We start from the raw sequence: 19,174 nt of genomic DNA, 5'->3' as shown, positions 1-19,174 counted from the left end.
ACTTTCACCACTTAGGGCCCACCAGGAAGTGGTTTTTTTTTTGTTGAGTTCCAGGTCACATTTTGGCAAAAATACAGTGATATGATTAGGTTGTTGTAGGGTTTTTTCAGGCTATATGGCCATGTTCTAGAGGCATTCACTCCTGATGTATCTCTTGTATCTATGGCAAGCATCCTCAGAGGTTGTGAGGTGACAACCTCTGAGGATGCTTGCCATAGATGCAGGCAAAACATCAGGAGAGAATGCCTCTAGAACATGGCCATATAGTCAGAAAAAAACTACAACAACCCAGTAATTCCAGCCATGAAAGCCTTTGATAATACAGTGATATTATTTGCCATAAGAGACATGCAGGCAAAAATTGACCCCTACTGTGGTTGTCCACCCCACCCTACCTTATCCTTTGCTTCAGGCAGCTGAAAAAAGGATTTGAAATGAAAATTGGATAAATAGGGGAAAGGTGAACACCTCCTCCCTTTCTCTACTGCAAAGCCTCAAAGTTCAATTGATACAGAAAAGGTTTTTTAGACTATTAGCACAGTACAATGGAGCAGAGATTGTGACAGAACAATGTCATAAATCTTCTTGACATTCTCTACATCCATTTTAAAAATAGAGCCCAACAAAAAACCCATCTTTGGAATCCCAAAGCAGAGGCAGCTTTCCTCAAAGAATTTACAGAAAGCATCCTTCATAATCAGTGCCACATATCTGAGTCGGCAGGCCCATACAGCAGAGCAGTGTCACTACTCATGATGTACAAGCATTCTCACTCAGTCAATTTGTTCTCTCCAGTCAAGCTAAAGGTTTTCATAGCAGGTGAACAAAATAAAGCTCCAGAAGTGATAGGTTTGAATTATTCATCATTTTTGCACATAGTATCATTTAAAAAGATTTAGGAAAAAAATTTGGTCACAAAATGAAAAAAACTTGGGTTTTGGATGGCAATTCCCAGATTTCTGCATCTGGCATGCCTAGTAGTCATGCTGTTCAGGGGATTCTGAGTGTTGCAGTTCAAAAACTTTACTGTTCCAAACTGTGAAATGGGTATGTAGAAGAATGGCTGCATATTCACTTCTTGCGCTCATCTAGCTGTTGAACAAGTCCTCCTGCTCCAATAAGGGCAGGCTCTCCTAGGAGTGAAGTTTACCAAAGATATTAAAATACTGGAGAACTCATCCGCTTTCACCAAAGTGCTGACCTATATGGAGCTATGGAATAGGGCTCAATTTTTAGGAATCTGGAAAAATAAGGCCAAAGCATCCTACACTCTCTAAATGCTGGGACCAATTCAGACATACAGATTGCTCCTGCCTGAAGCTGCTGAAGTCACTTCTGCGCAAACCTATGCTGCCTTCTTGCAAGCAGGAGGAGGAGGGGAAACTATAAGATATATTTCCTAAAAGGAGAAAAGGTGAATAGACAAGGAACTTACACTGCGACTGAATCTAATTCTTTACTATAAGAAGAAGTAGGGAACGTGTTGCTAGTCTGCACATAATTGCAGTGAACTAGTTTGGTATCCCATGCTTTCATGCAGATCCTGCTGCACAGTTAGATATGTAGGTATCAGGAGGGGAAAGATGCAAGCCATTGATTGCCTAGTCCTACTACATTTTTGTGTCTACAGAGAACAGTCAAAGATTGCCTTTGTGTGTGCATATTTACTTGCACCTATATACACACATACTTTCCTCCAAAGCATCTTGGTAAACACTGAGCAAGATCTGAAACCCAGGAAGCCCATAGCCCAGGCTTCCTGGCCTACTAACATCCCTGCCCTCAAAACATCTACCACAAAAGGAAAGCAAAACATTCAAGCCTAACCTTTATTATTATGCTGAGGCACATCTGATAACTGTTAAGTGGAGGAATGTGGAATGGCTTTGTAATAAATAAAAGAGAGGAGGAGATGTGGGGGGAAGGAGAACTGATGCCACCAATCTTTCAGTAGTTACCTCAAGTGCAAGGGGCAAAATGTGAGGCTTACGGGGCTTTTCAGTGGACAATGGAAAAGAGGTTTGGCACCCACACATTAAGAGGCTCCTAGCAGGGACAGGCAACCTGAGCAGCCTCTCCAGGTGAAAGGACTGATGGCTGAAGTGCCCCTGCCCCAGACCAGGGAAATGGCCAGGCTGATCTCTGCGGTAGAAGCAAAGGCTCTGGCTGCAGCACCTCCTAGCCTTGTCAAGTACAAGGCAGCAAGAAACACGCCCCATGTCAAAGTGTGGTGTGTGTGTGTGTGTGGTGGAGCAGGAGGGCGTCCCACCCCATGCAGAACATCTGGGCATTCCGATAACGGCCCCGGAGTGGCATCATCATGGAGACAGCTGTTCCTGGGCAGGTACAGGACTCCCTTTTTAAGCCTCTTGTGGTCCCTTCTTCAGGCCAAAAAAGCTGGAGGATCGGGGAGGTGGTGCAATGAGCATCGGGGCTTGGTTTTTGTGGCTTATCTTGATCTGGAAATGTACAGAAAAGGATGTGCCAACACATGAGCAGGAATTCACAAGACCTTGAAGCATAGTATAAACCTGTGAGCAACTGTTTTTTTTTAAATTGTATGAAGCTCCCAGATCAGTGGACGCAGGTAGTGAAAAATCTCAAAAGAATAACACAGTTCCCATATAATCACCCTATCCATGAATGCATCCTAGCAATAATGGGAGATGTTTGGCAAGGCAGTTTCAGCCTGGGGCTCTGAGACCCCAGAAAGGCAACCCAAGGGACACTTTCCAGATGGCCCTTCTAGGAGCTTACCGTGCACGGTGCTTGCATCCATGGCTCTCCATCAATCTGCATGGGGAGATGCTTGAGAGTTCTGCAAAAGGAGGAGAGAACTAGCATGAGACCACAGAGGAAGAAGATTGGAAAAAACATTCATTCTGCTATCCAAAGAACAAATTTGGGAATTGAAGGTAAAGGTTTCCCTTTGACATTATGTCTAGCCGTGTGCGACTCTGGTGGGTCATTTCCATTTCTATGCCAAAGAACTGGGATTGTCTGTAGACACCTCCAAGGTCATGCGGCCGGCGTGACTGCATGGAGCGCCATTACCTTCCCACAGAAGTGATACCTATTGATCTACTCACACTTGCATGTTTCCGAACTGCTAGGTTGCCAGAAGCTGGGCCTAACAGCGGGAGCTCACCCCACTTCCTGGATTTGAACTGCCAACCATTCTGTGAGTTCAGCAGCTCAGCCGTTTTACCCGCTGCTCCACTACGGACTCCATTTGGGAAATGAAGATACCTGAATTCTGTTTTAGGACTGGTATCTTGCTGTGTCCAGTTTATGCTTTTTGTTTAGAGTGCTCTAAATATTATAATACTAATTATTACAGCAGTTTGTAAGATAGTTCAGGATTTCTATCCACAATGTGAATGGGCTTCTGAGGGATAATGGCTGATCACTACACTTCAGATCAGCACGTAACAATGCTTCCTAAATGGTGGTCAATTGCTACTGGTGGATATGAACTCTGCTTATGAATAGAAACACTGCAATTTTCGTTCCCCATAAATTTTCATTCCCCAGATCTAGGTTATAGTACTGTAATAGCCCCTTGAACTACATTCTTGACACAAATAAAGACATGGCTGTTACTCGAACAGTGCCATGTATCTTCCCATCCTCATCCTTTCTCTCGGAGTGAATGAAGCTCAAAATTAGACCTATAAAAGGAAAAGAAGTCTCCATTTGGTGGAGGCTACTCACCGCAGCGTGATCTCTGAGCACTTGGCTAGGCGTTTGCCTGCACTTTTCAGTCCGGTGTAGATTTGCCCCATCTCGATCACACCCTCCAGGCCTACCACCTCCATCCGACAATCACCTAAGTCTGGAGGGGAATTAGAAGCAGAAGAGATGAATATACTGAAAATATCCTCATCATAACAAATTTTCCCTGGTCATTCCAAAAGTTACCTACAATATGGTCAGCTTGGTTGTTCTAACCCAACTTGCCATCTAAAGAATCTGCCATTCCAGCTCTCTATTTCAGCTGCATAATTCTTACTCTTGATATCTACACAGCCCCCTGAATAATGCAACCCACCTGGTCCTCTTTCCTCTGCTCACCTTGTACACAGTTCTTCAGGATTTCAGCATCAGTGATGACTTGGGGCTGTGCTGCTCCGCCTGCTGTGCTTCGTGCTGCTGCCTCCCCCAAAGGCCTTTTGGTCTCACCCCAGAGGTTGGAGCCTCCATGCATGCTGGGAATGTTGAGTATAGCTATTCCAGAGAGCGCTCCACTGAGATCAATGGGCTGCCCACAGCACTAGGCAAGGGATATGTGTGGGAAAAGAAGTTAAGTTACTAAGTAACTGGCTGCTGAAATACAATTCCTACAACCCCGAGGAAGTGTTCAAAGACCGGAGCTCAGTAGAGGACAGAGGACAACATTATGAAGCTGTGTCCCTCTAAATATCATTGAACTCCAGCACCCACTACTTCCAGCTAGTGTTGCCAATGGTCCAGGGCAATGGGAGATGGAATCTCAACAACATCTATTGGCAACTGTGCTATAAGATGTAAGGTGGGTTTTGAGATGCAAAGGTGACAGAAGAGAAAAAAGAGTAAAGATGTTTAAACTGACTGAGCTACTACTCTATCTGGAACAACAACAACTTAATTTTTATTTCCCGCCACCATCTCTCCAAAGGGACTTGGGGCGGCTTGCAGGCGGCACAATGGAAGCCATAATGATAAATTTGAAGTGGCCCAGGTAGCTTATGACTACCCAGGGATACAAGAAAGATACTCTGCACTTGCTCTGGGGTAACATCTCATACAATAGGTTGGATCAAGGCATGGCATTTGCTGGTGCTAAAAGAATCTTATCAACAGTGGGAATCACTGCACAGAAGAGAGGAAGCAAGCTCCTTTCAATCTTGATCACAACTAAGCTGCTCAAATCCAGGGGCACAAGGAAGATGGCTCACCTCCACAGTCAGACACTCCTTCAGCTTTTTGCATGTGGCAAAGATGGTCTCAGAAGTGGCGAATTCAAAATACCAGAGCTTGTTCTTCATCCTGTTTAGGAGGAAAAAAAGCAACACCAAAACAACATGCTGCAACACATGACAGCTTAGAAACTCAATGAAAGGTTTTCCACTGCCCATGGGGACCACCTTCCCCTGATTAAACTAGATGCTTCACGAGCCACGTGGTGGCTACCAACACATGCTTCCAGGGTCAGGCTATAAGAAGTGATGCTAAAGAGATCAGGAGCTTTAAAGGCATTTTTTTTGTATACTAGGATCATGAAAGTGACAGAGAGGGCCAGATTCAGATTTACTTTCTGGAGAAGTAAAATGAACTTTGAAAAGGATCCTGTTAACAAGCCAGCACAAGTATTGATGCTCCCTGCCATTCTGTACTAACCTGCTATTGAATTTTTCTGGGTATTTCTCCCTCATAACATGGAATCGATGGGCAATGGAGGCATCCTGGAGAAAGAGGGATGATAAAAATTAGAATGTATCAGATTTTTCACAAAACTGGAAAGGTAATTGAGCAGTGAAGAAATGGGATGGAAGGGTGCGACCCATGCAGCTCCTAGAGAGCCCTCTCTATCCTTCCATTCGTCACCTTCTAAAACTCTCTGCTATCCTGCACATCCTTTTACTTTAAATTTATTTATTTATTTATTTAGTACACTTGTATACCGCTAATATCTCAGCCTGTGCGGCGACTCATTGCGGTAAATGTCCTACATTCTTCCTTTCCGCTACATTAGCTTCCTTGACCAAGTATCCTCAGTACTGGACTACAGCTTCCATCATCCCTGGTCAGGAATGATGGGAGTTGTAGTATGATGTATGAGAAAGGCATTGCAGGGAGAGGGAGATTCTTTATACTCGGTTGTTGTGTGCCTTCAAGTCATTGTTGACTTATGATGACCTTAAGATGAAATTGCCTAAACACCCTAAAAAGGCGTTTGATACTGGAAATTATGCAGCATCAGCCCTGGTTAGTACTTGGATAGAAATACCAGGTGTTGTGGGCGATATTTCAGGGCAAAGAACTGGCAAAACCACTTCTGATTATTCCTTTGTTAATACAATCCTATGAAATCCATTGGATTGTCATAAACCAACTGGAAGGCACATACACAGAGGGCAAACCTATCATGGGATTTTCTTGGCAAGATTTTTACAGGGTGATTTGCCTTTGCCTTCCTCAGAGGGTGAGTTGCCCAAGGGTTCTCAGTAGGTTTCTATGATTGAGCAGAGATTCAAACTCTTGTTACACCTAATTAAAAGGTAAATGTTTTTCCTTGACATTAAGTCTAGTCATGTCTGACTCTGGGGAATGGTGCTTATCTCAATTTCTAAGTTGAAGAGCCAGCATGGTCCGTAGACACCTCCAAGGTCTTGTGGCCGGCATGACTGCATGGAGCGCTGTTACTTTCCTGCAGAAGTGATGCCAATTGATCTAATCACATTTGCATGTTTTGACCTGCTAGGTTGTCAGAAGCTGGGGCTAACAGCAGGAGTTCACCCCACTTCCTGGATTTGAACCGCCATCCTTTTGGTCAGCAAGTTCATCAGCTCAGTGGTTGAACCCACTACCCCACCAGGGGGCTCCTACACCTAGTTACAGCTGCTTAAAAAGTTCATTTTCACTCCCAGCAGTACAACAAAATACTATCAAGAGAGAAAACTTCATTGCTCTTGTTTGCCACCATGACAGAACAAACATCTTAAGCAAACATGAACAAGAAGACACCCCTCCCTCATTTCCTCTCTCCATACTTACTACACCAATAGAGAAGTAGTTGTTGATAATCTCATAAGGGACAGGATCGCCTTTTTCGTCGGGGTTATCAGGCATCACCTGCACTGACCAGCGGTCCATTTGTAGTATGCTGCTTGCTTCAATATCTTTCAGTATCTTCACTAGGTTCTCACCATCATAACCTGAACAGAAATGGATACATTACACAGAGAAATCAAAGATGAGTGCACGAAAAAGGGCACTGGTTTATTACTGAATTTTTAAAGAAGACTGAGTAGAGGGGAAGCTGAAGCCCAGTCTGATCTTTTCTGTATGCAGCCACTGGAAGTTGCAATCCAAAAGAAAAAAAGCAAACTTTACCAAGGCCATAAACTCAATTTTTCCACTTTGACTAACTCCATCTTTGCCAAGAATGAATCAATATGAGATTGGCACCCAGCAATGCAGCTCCAGCTTCTTCCATGCTTTCCCTTCTCATGCATTGCAGGCTTATTCCATACTTACATTTTTGGTAGGGTGCTGCTGCTATTTAAGAACGTTATTATGACACAATAGAAGGCACTTGTGTCACAGAATCAAGCTGTCAAAATGATTTTAAGAATGCCACCAGTTTTATTTTACATATGCTGCTGTGCTTTTCATGTCTTCTCTTTATATCTTGACCTTTCCCCAAGGAGCTCAGAAAAAGATATAAGGTGCCACAATTCTCATTGGGTTATGTATGTGAAAAAAAAAAACATCCTTCAGATTGAAGCCAGATTTTCCCAACTGGGATCCATCATCTATTTGGCATTATATTATACTTGACGTACAATATACTTAGTAAATAAGGTGTGCACTGAAATTTGAAATAAAAATGGGATATACTGAGGATTTGTTTTTTAAAAAGGGATCCAACAGCTCATTCCCAAAAGCTAAAACCCCAGGGAGAACCCAAGATAATCTGCAGGAACATTGAATCAGTTAAATTGACTGTGGGTCACATCTGATGTTGTTATTAATTGGATTAATGTTTATATTCAGAGAAATCCTACATGTCTAAACAGTGTTTATTTATTTACCATATTTATACCCCACCCTTCTCACCCTGAAGGGAACTCAGAGTGGCATTTACACATAGGCAACAATTCAATGCCATAGAAACAACATGCAATTAAAATAAACATTTAAATGTTTGTTAGGATGAGTAAAAAGCTCAGCTTCCAGTGGGTCAACTGGATGGAGCCCTGGGATACACTAGACCACGCACGGGCAAACTTCAGCCCTCCAGACTTCAACTCCCAGAAATCCCAGCCAACTTAACTCTAATTGTAGAGTTGAAGTCCAAAACACCTGGAGGGCTGAAGTTACCCTTGCCTACGCTAGACCAAACTGGTAGGGTGTACTCACCTCCTCCCCAGCGAAGGCAGCGGGCAAGATCATTGCCAGTTCCCAGAGGCAGCACAGCCACTGGAGGCCGGCTGGGTAGGTTGGCTTTATCTGGAAAGAGAAAAAATGAATGTGCATAATGTGCTGGTTTATTCACCATACCTTTATTTACATTACAACAGAGTCAGGAATTTCTTTCCTTTAAGTCAAGGGCTAAAAAAATTATGGGCAAGAACATCAGGGACTGTGTGCAGGACATACAGGGGGTGGAGAAGTGGGTTGAACTACATCACTGCTGGTCCCTAACATGACAGTTCAAGCCCCAATAATTTTCACAGAGAGCCTTTCTCTTCCTCCCTCCCCCTCCAATACTGTAATATAGCTTTTAAAATCCTTCTATTTATGTTAATAAAGCAGAAATTGACAAGTATTGGGAGTCAAAAGGCTACAATGACTCCACTCAGGGCATCTGTCATGAGCTGAACGCTCCTAAGAATTATTTTGGATTTTTGCCCCCAAATCCCTCCCCCCTCCCCCCAAAAAAATGCCTAGAGGCACAAGGAGCAATTTTGCAATATTCTAAGCTTTTTATGTTTGAAAAAAATGTTCTTCTTGGCTCTAAAATATATCAGAGAGAACTTGGGAAAATTGTACCCTTAAACTCAATATTGTTTATTCCTAAACTCAAAGTGTTTGGAGGGCATTAAGGGGTAAAAAAAATGTTTCAAAGAGCTGTGGGTTGTGGTTTCCCTATCCCCAGTTTAAAACTTCCTTGCAATGAGGGAACATCTACTTTGTCAGTGATGTATTGTCGAAGGCTGTAATTTTGTCAGTGATTTTTGCAGCACTGAGGAGAGGAAGGTTAGCCATCATTGACTGCCATCATGCTCGCTATGTTGCCGTTACTCTCATTGCTTTTTTAGAATAGAGAGGAACAATTCCTTATTTGAAAGGATGCTGATAGGCCAGATGGCAGTTTGCAATCCTCAGCTACAGCCTGAGGGTTGGAAAGTTCCCAACCTGTATCTTTTGTCATCTTTAAGATGTTAACAGACAGCAAAGTGCTATAGAAGACAAATACATTACCAGAATTCAAGGGATTTCATTAATTTAATTAAAAAAACACTGAGCTTATGAATTGATTCTCCATCACAACTGGGAAAATGTATGCCTATGAAATCTCTTAAAAGCTTTAGCCAGCCTTGTGAGCTGAGAGGCAATATAGAAATTCCTTGAATAAATAATAAAATAAATACCAATGGCATCCAAGATCCAGCCCACAGTGCCATCACCACCACAAACTAGGATACGGAAATCAGGTACATCTCGGAAAAAATTCAGCCTGGGGGCAAAATACAGACATACAGACATCGAACATTTTAGCACCTAATTCTGGAGATGTCTCCCAGTCCTAAGTCACAGCCACCCTGCTATAGCCATTTGATTCCTGAAGTTCTGAAGACACCCTCCCAAAACCCTTATCCTGCATCTTACGAAAAGACAGGAAACACAGGAAGGATTCAGTTGGTAAATATGGTAGACATACACCACAGTTCATATGAACTCACCCAGGTCCGGGGCCACCCTTCACTAAGTTGTAGACCTGCCGTGGGTTGAGGAGATATTGAAATTTACGCAGCACCCTGCCGATAACATAGGAAAGACAGAAATCAGCCAAGTCTGCAATAGATTATTAGACCATAATTTGGACAGGATTCTAGATAACCAAATCCCTTTGTAAGAGCTAATTCAAGATCAGATCAGAAACCCCAAGTCCTTTTAAGAGGCACGGCAACTCAATCAAATGTTACTCCTAATGTGGAAGAAGGATTTCCCATCCATAAAAAGAAATACATATTCTATGTCAACAGAAAGAGTGAGTTCCACACTCATGATTTCTTATACAATGCCTGAGGTATTCATATGAGGAAGTGACTCAAAAAAGAAAAGAAGCCCTTGTAACTGATGACCTGGTCAAGATTCCAGAAGCAAACCTGGTGCCCACAAAAAATGCATAGCCTCCCTTCGCCCACAATCCCACTGATTCCATTTCCCTCTCACCTCTCTCCCTGTTTCCCACCACTCTTGGGATTGACAAAGACGAGTAAGGGGTGAGTGTCAGGTACAGGGATGATCTGTGGAAACAGGTGGAAACAAGAAAAAGTTTGGAAAAGCAGATTGGTGAAGAGCCAAATTCAGATGCTACTCTTGTGGAAAACAAATGGCAGTAGTGTTCAGCATTGGAGGAAGCAAAAGAAAAACAGGTATATAGGTTTGGCAGGAAGTGTACAGCTGGAACTGGATCCCCTGAGCACCCAACTCCAAAGATTCTCTGTGATTTGAGTCTTCTTTTCTATGAGGTCTGTGGATCTCAAGACACATCTGACAACTCTGTCTCTATAGGCATGTCTACAAGAAAAGTATAAACCAGAACTAGCTGTCAGGGTTTTACTTTCCATTCCCTAACTTCCATCAGTTTTTGAGAATATTAATTCTCCAAGCATCTAGGTATGATTAACAGTCATTGTACAGCACCTATTGTGAAACATGAGTTCTCGTGGCTCCTCGGAGAACTGAATCAGAAGAACACGTTTAACAGCATCGTGCAATGGAGCCCTCTGATCCAACATGTCTGCTGAAAATATGACTGAGGGTTTTCTTTGTTGTTTCTAAACCACAGCAACTGAAACACTCTGAGACACTTCAGAAATGGCATAAACCCCCCTTTTCAAAGGCAGTGACAGATTTGGGCTAGGTCATGGGAAAAGTCTCAAATTAAATATTATAGGCAAGTGAGGATGAAACTAGTCCCCAAGCAGAAGGCTTTAAAATGAAGTATAGGATGCAGATATAAACAAAAAGCAAAGGAAAAAGGACTGCTTAGTCCTTCTTACACTATGTGGCATACTTTATGCTGGACTACAGCCAATGATTATACTGTCTAATGATGGTAAATGTTTTCTAGTGGACAGGGACAAGGGAATGTGTGATGCTCCAGATCTCCTCTAGTAATTTTAAAAAAATTAAAAATGCCTCAAGTAAAAGGGATTTTCTATCCAGGAGTCCGAAGTGAGAAAGTTATCAAAGGCACCAAAATCTTTTCTTATGGAGGTAGAAAAGAAGTTACTGGAAAAGAGAACTGACACAGAAAAAAGATATGCAGTGTTTTTTCACATTAATTAAACTTGCAACTTCCAAGTCTATTTTTGTTCTTGCTCTGTTGTTAAAAGGTCCGTGTGCAACCTCCAGTTTCACATAGATGTAGCTTAAAAAAGAACAACTCTTCAGTTTAAGAGTGAAGTTCAATATACAAAGTTTAAATTGGTATATGTCTCTAAATTGTAGGTCAATTCTTCAGTGACCAAGTATTCTATTTCTCTAAATCCTGTATTAACTGTTCCCACACATAACACAAATGATACAAGATACATTGAAGTCTCACTAATCCAACCTTCACTCATTCAACGTTCTGTATTATCCAATGCAGTCTGCCTTCTGCCCGGATCCACAGGTATTTCAATACATTGTGATGTTTTGGTGCTAAATTTGTAAATACACTAATTACTCCATAACGTTACCGTGTACTGAACTGTTTTTTCTGTTGATTTGTTGTAAAACATGTTGTTTTGGTGCTTAATTTGTAAAATCATAATGTAATTTGACTTTTAATAGGCTTTTCCTTAATCCCTCCTTATATCCAATATTTTCGTTTTTCCAACGTTCTTCTAGCCCGTTTATGTTGGATATGCGAGACTCTACTGTAGTCAAATGTCTTTCTTCATTTGATAAAACAATCCCTTGTCCTCAAAACAAGAAATCTGTCTAATTTCCCTTTCCTTGTACCTCATACTAAACAACAGGTTTTGCTCAAGCAACCCAGGCCCCACAGCATGAAAAAGTAATGTTTGGGCTGAAGTTCCCAGAAACCCTCCTCAATCAGCATTGCCACAAGAAAAGAGAGGCAGGAATCTGGTGGCACCACCTTCCTGTCCTATTCCATGCTCACTCGCAATGCCTGTCCTTCAGGTGTGACAAATGGCGGAGCCGGGTCTTCTGAAGGTGTTCCACAGAGTCCGTTCTTCTGGCTGTTCTGGCGCTCCTGGAACACAAATGGGCAAGGATCAATGGGTAGAAATAGATTACTACACAGCATAAAGCCCTACATGGTTTGGGACTACTACACAGTATAAAACCCTACATGGTTTGGGTCCAGCTTATCTAAAGGATTGCCTTCTTCCAAACAAACCACTCTGCACACTTAGGTCCTCTGGGGGGGGGGGGGGGCAGTTGCTCCAACTAGCCAAAACCTGACTAGCAACCACCACCCAGAGGACCTTTTCATTGGCTGCCCCACGACTGTGGAATGACCTGCAGGTACAGCTCCAATAGCTGAATCAGCTATCAGAATTTAAGATACAAGTGAAGACCTATCTATTCCGGCAGGTCTACCCAGATGTTTTGATGGTGAATTTTAAACTCCACTGTATGCCTGGTTGTGTTTTGTGTATTTTGATACATATTTTATAGAGGTATGTTTTAATATGTGTATTTTACAAAGTGTTTTAAAACGATTGTGTGTTTGTTTATGTTTTAGTAATGCTGTAACCTACCTCGAGCCACGAGGAGAGGCAGGCAAGAAATAAAATTACTACTACTACTACTACTACTACTACTACTCTAAGAACTGGAGCTACCAATCTAAAAAGGTCACATTCCCACATTATGTATTAAAGTGCTTGAGATGGGCCCTGCAACAAAATACTAATCCTCCCCTACTTAATGAACTCTCTGTGAACTTGTGCATTGTGTCTGTTACTGACAGACATGCCTGTTTTCAGAGCAAGGTTTCCTTCTATGTTTCAGGCAGGCACTCACAGCTTTACGATCTTGTCTGGTTAAAAATAGCTCTGCATTTATTTTATTAAATAATTTATCTCTCTTTTTTCAAACAGCTCAACATTTGCTAAAAGATGTGAGAAGAAGGCTTTGAGACAGACAGGATGTTCAGCTGTTTTGTTCGTGATTGACACAAGAGCTACTTGCTGCTGCTCAACCTGGAAAAACAAGTTCCTCTTGATCCTGGGGAAATAATGCTCCTGTGTGTCAAAAATGCACAGTGTGCATGTAAGTGTCCACATATCCATATCCATACACACACACACACACACACACATATATATATATATATGGAGCACTTCATATGCAGAGATGGGAAGGAAGGCAAAAATAATAATCTCTAGTAACTGATAAAATGGGAATCTGACTATATCCAATAGACAACTGTAGCCCAAAAAATAACTTCCATGGCCAGTCTGTTAATTTGGTCAATTAAACCCTTTGCTCTCACCAGCACAACAGGATAGATAGCTGAGGGAGGCAGGATGTGGTCTCTGAGGATCCCACAATCACACGTTGAAGGCATGAGAGGCAGGCATTCATCATGGATCTAGGGAAAACAGTGAGGGATCAGCAATTTCTCAGAGCTCCTCCACTACCACCAACCCAAGAAGATGCAGAGGCATTGTCAATGTCTCAAGTGCAGCCTCTTCCATTTTCCTCCCTAAGCACACCAATATGGGATTGCTTTTGTGATTTTCCACTCTGTGCTATGAAGCAAGACAAAAATAATCATCACTGATAAAATGAAATGTTTGGCTAAATCCAACAGACTGATAATTTCACTGAAAGGGAAACAATATGACAATTACTTTTCATGTGACATTCTCTGCAGGTATTGCAAAGCCTGATTTTACTTCCTCTTCCATTCCATTTGAAAACTAAGCATGCGTACAGAAGAACAAATGCCACTTGCTGCCACAATTATATATGGTGGTTTTTCTTTCTTCCTCATTTATACAGGTGTCTTGATGAACAGATGTTATCAGCCTTTTTCAACCCCATCCTCTCCAGTTGCTTTTGGACTAGAACTTCCATTAATCCCCACCAGTATGATTACATATGTTGGGAATTGTGAACAACCCATTTTAGAAAAGCCTTATAAGTATTTTTCAAAGCAACAATGACTTTATTTATCTGCCTGTCTTTCCAACTTCACCTGTAACACCTGTTCTATTATTGTTCATCTATTTTAAAAACTTTACATGCAGTGCCCATTCTGAAGTGAACATCTAAAATTTTGAAAATGTCTGAAGTTACCTTCTGATGGCACCACGCACAGTGCACGCCTGTCAAGCTCTGAAAACTCTTGATCTTCTTTTGACACCGGTCACATTTACTGCCATCACAACCACCTCTTACCCAGACATGAGCTTGTGCCTGCCAGCAGAGGAAATGTGAAAGTGGCCAAGTGAGTAATGAACTACTTCAACATAGAATCATAGAGTTAGAAGAGACCTCGTGGGCCATCCAGACCACCCCCCTGCCAAGAAGCAGAAAATTGCATCCAAAGCACCCCTGACAGATGGCCATCCAACCTCTGTTTAAAAGCCTCCAAAGAAAGAGATTCCACCACACTCCAGGCAGTTCCACTGCTGAACAGCTCTCACAGTCAAGAAGTTCTTGGTAATATTCAGGCGGAATCTCTTTTCCTGTAGTCTGAAGCCATTGCTTTGTGTCCGGGTCTCCAGGGCAGCAGAAAACAAGCCTGCTCCCTCCTACCTATGACTTCCCCTCACATCATGATACATGGCCATCATGTCTCCTCTCAGCCTTCCCTTCTTCAGGCTAAACATGCCAAGCTCTTTAAGCCACTCCTCATAGGGCTTATTCTCCAGACCCTTGATCATTTTAACCACACTCCTTTCAACACATTCCAGCTTGTCAACATCTCCCTTAAATTGTGGTGCCCAGAATTGGATACAGTATTCAAGGTGTGGTCTGACCAAGGCAGAACAGAGGGGATGCATTCCTTCCTTGGATCTAGACACTATACTCCTATTTATACAGGCCAAAATCACATTGGTTTTTTTAGCTGCCGCATCACATTGTTGGCTCATTGTTGTCCACGAGGACTCCAAGGTATTTTTCACAGAAATATAATCTAGGAATTTTTAAGCTTTATTCCTGAATCCTAGAAAGAGGGCTAAACTATCCCACACTACATTAAACACACAGCACTCTGTATACACACATGTAATGAAGTGTGCATAGTCCCCTTCTGGATCAAAACCATAATGAGCAGGTGGAAGACATTTAAACTGTTGCATACTTTCTTCATTTTAAAACCTGTCTCATGAAAGGGAAGGGGAAGCAGTTTGATATCATCATCATCATCATCATCCTCATCAGATGTGGGAGCACAGGTTTCAACCCCCAATCTTCTTGGGATAGTTCTCATCCAAATAAGGGTGGTGTGTACTTTCTTTTAGGTAAATAAGATAGGGATTTCAACACACACAGCAAACACACAGCATTCAATTTTAGATTTTGATTTTTTACACTAAATATAATACAGTACACACTACAGCAACAACAACAGTTTATTTATATCCCGCCCCATCACCCCGTGGGGACTCAGGGCGGCTGAGAAGTATGTTGTTTTGTCCTGAAGTACTAGAACAGAAATAGAATAATAGGCTCCAGGAGCGCCGCACACAACACATCTCCTCCATTCTATTTTTAACTCTTAAGAGAAGTAATATAATGAACTCTCTTCCAACAAGGACTGAGGTGTCAAAATTGGGCTAGTACTTACTGTTAGCTAAGACTGCAGAAATTGAGGTCAGACAGACACAAGTAATAGATGTGAAGATGTAATGACTAAGAGATCAAAGTGTTGACAACTCCAGTCTCACAGTCTGGAGAAAGGAAGGAAGAGGCTGTGCAACCAATATTCCTTACAAGATCAGGGGGGGGGGGGGGGGCAGGATCAGAGTCCACATAGCAAACTGGAGGAGTATGAGACCATTCTCTGACTTTACAGAACAGTGGTGGAGGAATGAAAGAAGCAGAAATGGGGGTGCCTATAATAAACTCTGGATAATTAAAGCAGTTAAACAGAAAGCTGGCTTTTGGATGCAATGTCCTCTTCCCTTTATCATGTTACTCACACTGGTATCACGGCGGCTCTTGGCATAAGTACTGATGCAGCTTGGTGGGGCCTTTCGGGCACAACGCTCATGCACTGTGAACTTGCAAACTGTGGGCACAGAGATTGAGAAAGAGAAATTCACTGGCCCTGCCAAGCAACAGGGACTGAATACACATCTCCAGGCACAAGAAGCTCTCTCTCCTGCCGCAGCAGTGGATCCCAGGCACTTCTCCAGATACTCTTTCCCTTTCCCCACAGATCACCCGCCCTTCCTTTTGGCTAGCAACCAGTACATATTAATTTATGTCCCTTCTGCTTGTGAGGGAAGGGAGATAATTTTTTGAAAATACTCCAACGGCAATAACTCTATGCTAAAATAGCAGAATTATTGATTACCAAAATATTCACTTAACATCGTCTAAGTTGACATTGACAGTTTTGCTCATGATATGGATAAAACAAAAGCTCACTGTAATTAAACATTTCCCATCTGTGATTTTTTTTTCATGGAACAACACAACTCTTTCTGCTTTTTCATACAATATTTTTGGAACTAGAAATGTGGTAAACTTTCCCAATGCAATTCATTTCCCACTACAATTACTGTATGTAATGGATATTACATACAGTAATTGGATATTGATTACTGGATATTGTCTATGATATAATTAATGATGAGCAATATTAATTCAAAGCATTCATGTAATGTAAGGAATATTGTTGCTGCTTCTGGATGCACTTGTTTGCAATGTAATTAACGATAAGTAATATTAATTCAAAGCATAATAGCTCCTGCGTTACATTTTGCAAAAACATTTTTCAAGTAGGTTTCTAATTTCTCTTAACTTTTATTTTTTTAAGGGGAATCTTCTAGTCTTCATTTTTGTGGTAAATTTGTTCTCCTCATGCCCTTTAAATGAGGAACAAAACTTTGAGTAAGAATAAAATTCCAACAAAAGAGTAGAACTGTAGGAAGAAAGGCAGATAAATAAATGGCTTTCAGGCGTATGAGTTTCTGATCCTTAGAAATCATATGTTCAGGTTCTAGTTAGTTTCCACCATAAGGGTCTCTTTTAACAATGAAGCAATGTTGTTGGAAGCTCCTTTTTGGTTTTTCCACTTCCACCTTGAAATGCTGCAGGACTATGAAAAACCAGTTTGTCAGAAGACTATGGCTGGATGTGTACCAAGAAATTTCCAAACAGCAGTATGCGACACAGAAAAAGTGTCTTCAATACAAAGCCAAGCGGACCTCTTTTTCTCAATGGAAAACAACCAGTACTCAGTCTTTCTCCACCTGAATTTGTGCCCAAATTGTTTATATTTTCTAATAAACACTTGAATAAATGCAATTTGTTCACAAATAAAGTACTAAATGTGACTTCTGAGGTTGTAGGCCATGCAGTCTATATGACTGTTACTTAGATGGAAAACTACCCACTTAAAAAGTTTCTAATACGGTCAGGAAAGTCTCTGTGGGGGAGCCCCTGCTGCTGTCATCATTGCAATGTGGTGCTGCTTAAGGTTCCACAAGATCCTATTCCCAGCTAACATTAGACCAGATCCCAGGAGAGGGCGACACTAGCCAAGGAACTATGAGTATTGGGTATTATTTCTGTGACCTCCAGTGGTACAGGAAGGACATGTGCTGCAGCTGAGCCAGAGACTAGAAAGTTTCCTTTAAAAAAGAATAGTTGCACCCATAGCCTTAAGACCCAAAGTTATTTATAATTGCAATTTTAAAAATGTACCCTTTGATCTCCCATTTCTCAAAGAAAGTTTCAATAGTTATTTTAATCACTGTTTAAAAACTTGAATGCTCTTACTTGTCAGTCCGTAATACAATGGTTCTTAACCTGTGGGCCGCGGACCACCAGATGAAAATCTGGTCCGTGAGCCTCCTTTCTCTTTATTTTATTTTATTTATTTGCACTGCCTGCCACTTCTTTCCTGTCACTGACCATGACATATGTTCTGTATCAGAAACTAGAGCTGATGTTGTCTATCCAATGCAATTTTTTGGATCAATACCCCAAACTGAATCTAAAGTTGAACAGAAACTGATTTGTAATCTTTAGATACTAATGTTAGAGTGTGGTCTCTGGTCAAAGTGGTCCCTGATCAAGTGGTCCCTGGTCAAAGTGGTCTCTGGTAAAAAAAAAAGATTGGGAACCACTGTTATAATACAAAACACATCCATTTCTACCATTGAGTGAGGTCACTCCCCCATAACTGCACAAGTTTTTGAAAGTTACACCACAAAAAGAGTGACATTATCCTTTGTTAAAAAAACAATGACAATGTAATGTTGCTATAGTGTAAACTATTGGACAAACACATACATTATAAGTAATTTAGTTATTTGAAACGACAGTGAAAAGGAGTCCTTGGATATTATACCTGCCTGCATTCCAGAATCTATATTATAAACAAAGAGGAATTGTGAAATATTGGTCTTGAGATCCTTGTTAATTAAAAACATCATCGTAAGAACAGATCTTGCAAGATGCATGGAGCATTGTGCCTCCTTTTGTGTTTTCATTTATTTTGTGTCAAAAGCATTGCATAAATAAGTATAAAACTGATAAAATAGAGGAAGCACAAGTGGCTAAATAATTTTAGACCAAAAATGGGCAACAGCAACCACATTGTCTGTAATTTTAAACAATTCTTCCTCTGTGTATGAGGCAGGGCATTGTGGGCAAGCATACAGATGCAGAGTTGTTTGTTGTGCTCCACAGCCACACAAGGTGGAACAAGATGGAGACTCTTTCCAGGGACACAGAAAAAGCCTCCCCCCAAACTGAGTAAATACAGTCATGCGTCTTTGAACCCAAAGCATTGTTTTATAATACTTTTAAAAACATTTTAAATTGGAGGTTTGTTTTTTTTCCTCCACAAATGGATGAGCACCAAAGGTCTTTATTAAGATCGTTGCTAACAATTATGTCCCTGTGTGTGTGTGTGTGTGTAACGAGTAACATAAAATCATCAATAGCCAAGCATCTACAGCTACTAGATGCTTGTTAGAGACAGGAAGGCTACGCATCTGAAGTATCTCAGAAGATCCTTCCAAAAAAG

General features: G+C 41.5%; 1 protein-coding gene across 4 annotated transcripts in view; it reads right to left on the bottom strand.

Annotated features, from left to right (window-relative positions):
• Positions 1 to 1,815: 1,815 nt before the first annotated feature.
• DGKA (diacylglycerol kinase alpha) overlaps positions 1,816 to 19,174 on the bottom strand; it is a 67,010-nt gene continuing 49,651 nt past the window's right edge. For all 4 annotated transcript variants that reach the window (XM_060763895.2, XM_060763896.2, XM_060763898.2 and 1 more), the window contains exons 10-24: positions 16,113 to 16,201; positions 14,260 to 14,379; positions 13,451 to 13,549; positions 12,110 to 12,202; positions 10,165 to 10,238; positions 9,672 to 9,746; positions 9,360 to 9,445; positions 8,125 to 8,214; positions 6,757 to 6,917; positions 5,380 to 5,444; positions 4,938 to 5,028; positions 4,075 to 4,273; positions 3,715 to 3,835; positions 2,758 to 2,818; positions 1,816 to 2,459 (exon numbers count right to left, since the gene is read on the bottom strand). In XM_060763895.2, coding sequence (XP_060619878.2) covers positions 2,361 to 2,459; positions 2,758 to 2,818; positions 3,715 to 3,835; positions 4,075 to 4,273; positions 4,938 to 5,028; positions 5,380 to 5,444; positions 6,757 to 6,917; positions 8,125 to 8,214; positions 9,360 to 9,445; positions 9,672 to 9,746; positions 10,165 to 10,238; positions 12,110 to 12,202; positions 13,451 to 13,549; positions 14,260 to 14,379; positions 16,113 to 16,201 — 1,523 coding nt within the window. In that variant the 3' untranslated portion in view covers positions 1,816 to 2,360. The remainder of the gene's footprint in view (positions 2,460 to 2,757; positions 2,819 to 3,714; positions 3,836 to 4,074; positions 4,274 to 4,937; positions 5,029 to 5,379; positions 5,445 to 6,756; positions 6,918 to 8,124; positions 8,215 to 9,359; positions 9,446 to 9,671; positions 9,747 to 10,164; positions 10,239 to 12,109; positions 12,203 to 13,450; positions 13,550 to 14,259; positions 14,380 to 16,112; positions 16,202 to 19,174) is intronic.

This window comes from Anolis sagrei, chromosome 2 (genome assembly GCF_037176765.1).
Source record: "Anolis sagrei isolate rAnoSag1 chromosome 2, rAnoSag1.mat, whole genome shotgun sequence".
NCBI classification, from domain to species: Eukaryota; Metazoa; Chordata; class Lepidosauria; order Squamata; family Dactyloidae; genus Anolis; species Anolis sagrei.
Note: the sequence above shows the minus strand (reverse complement) of the source record. Positions and strands in the feature narration are given on the sequence as shown.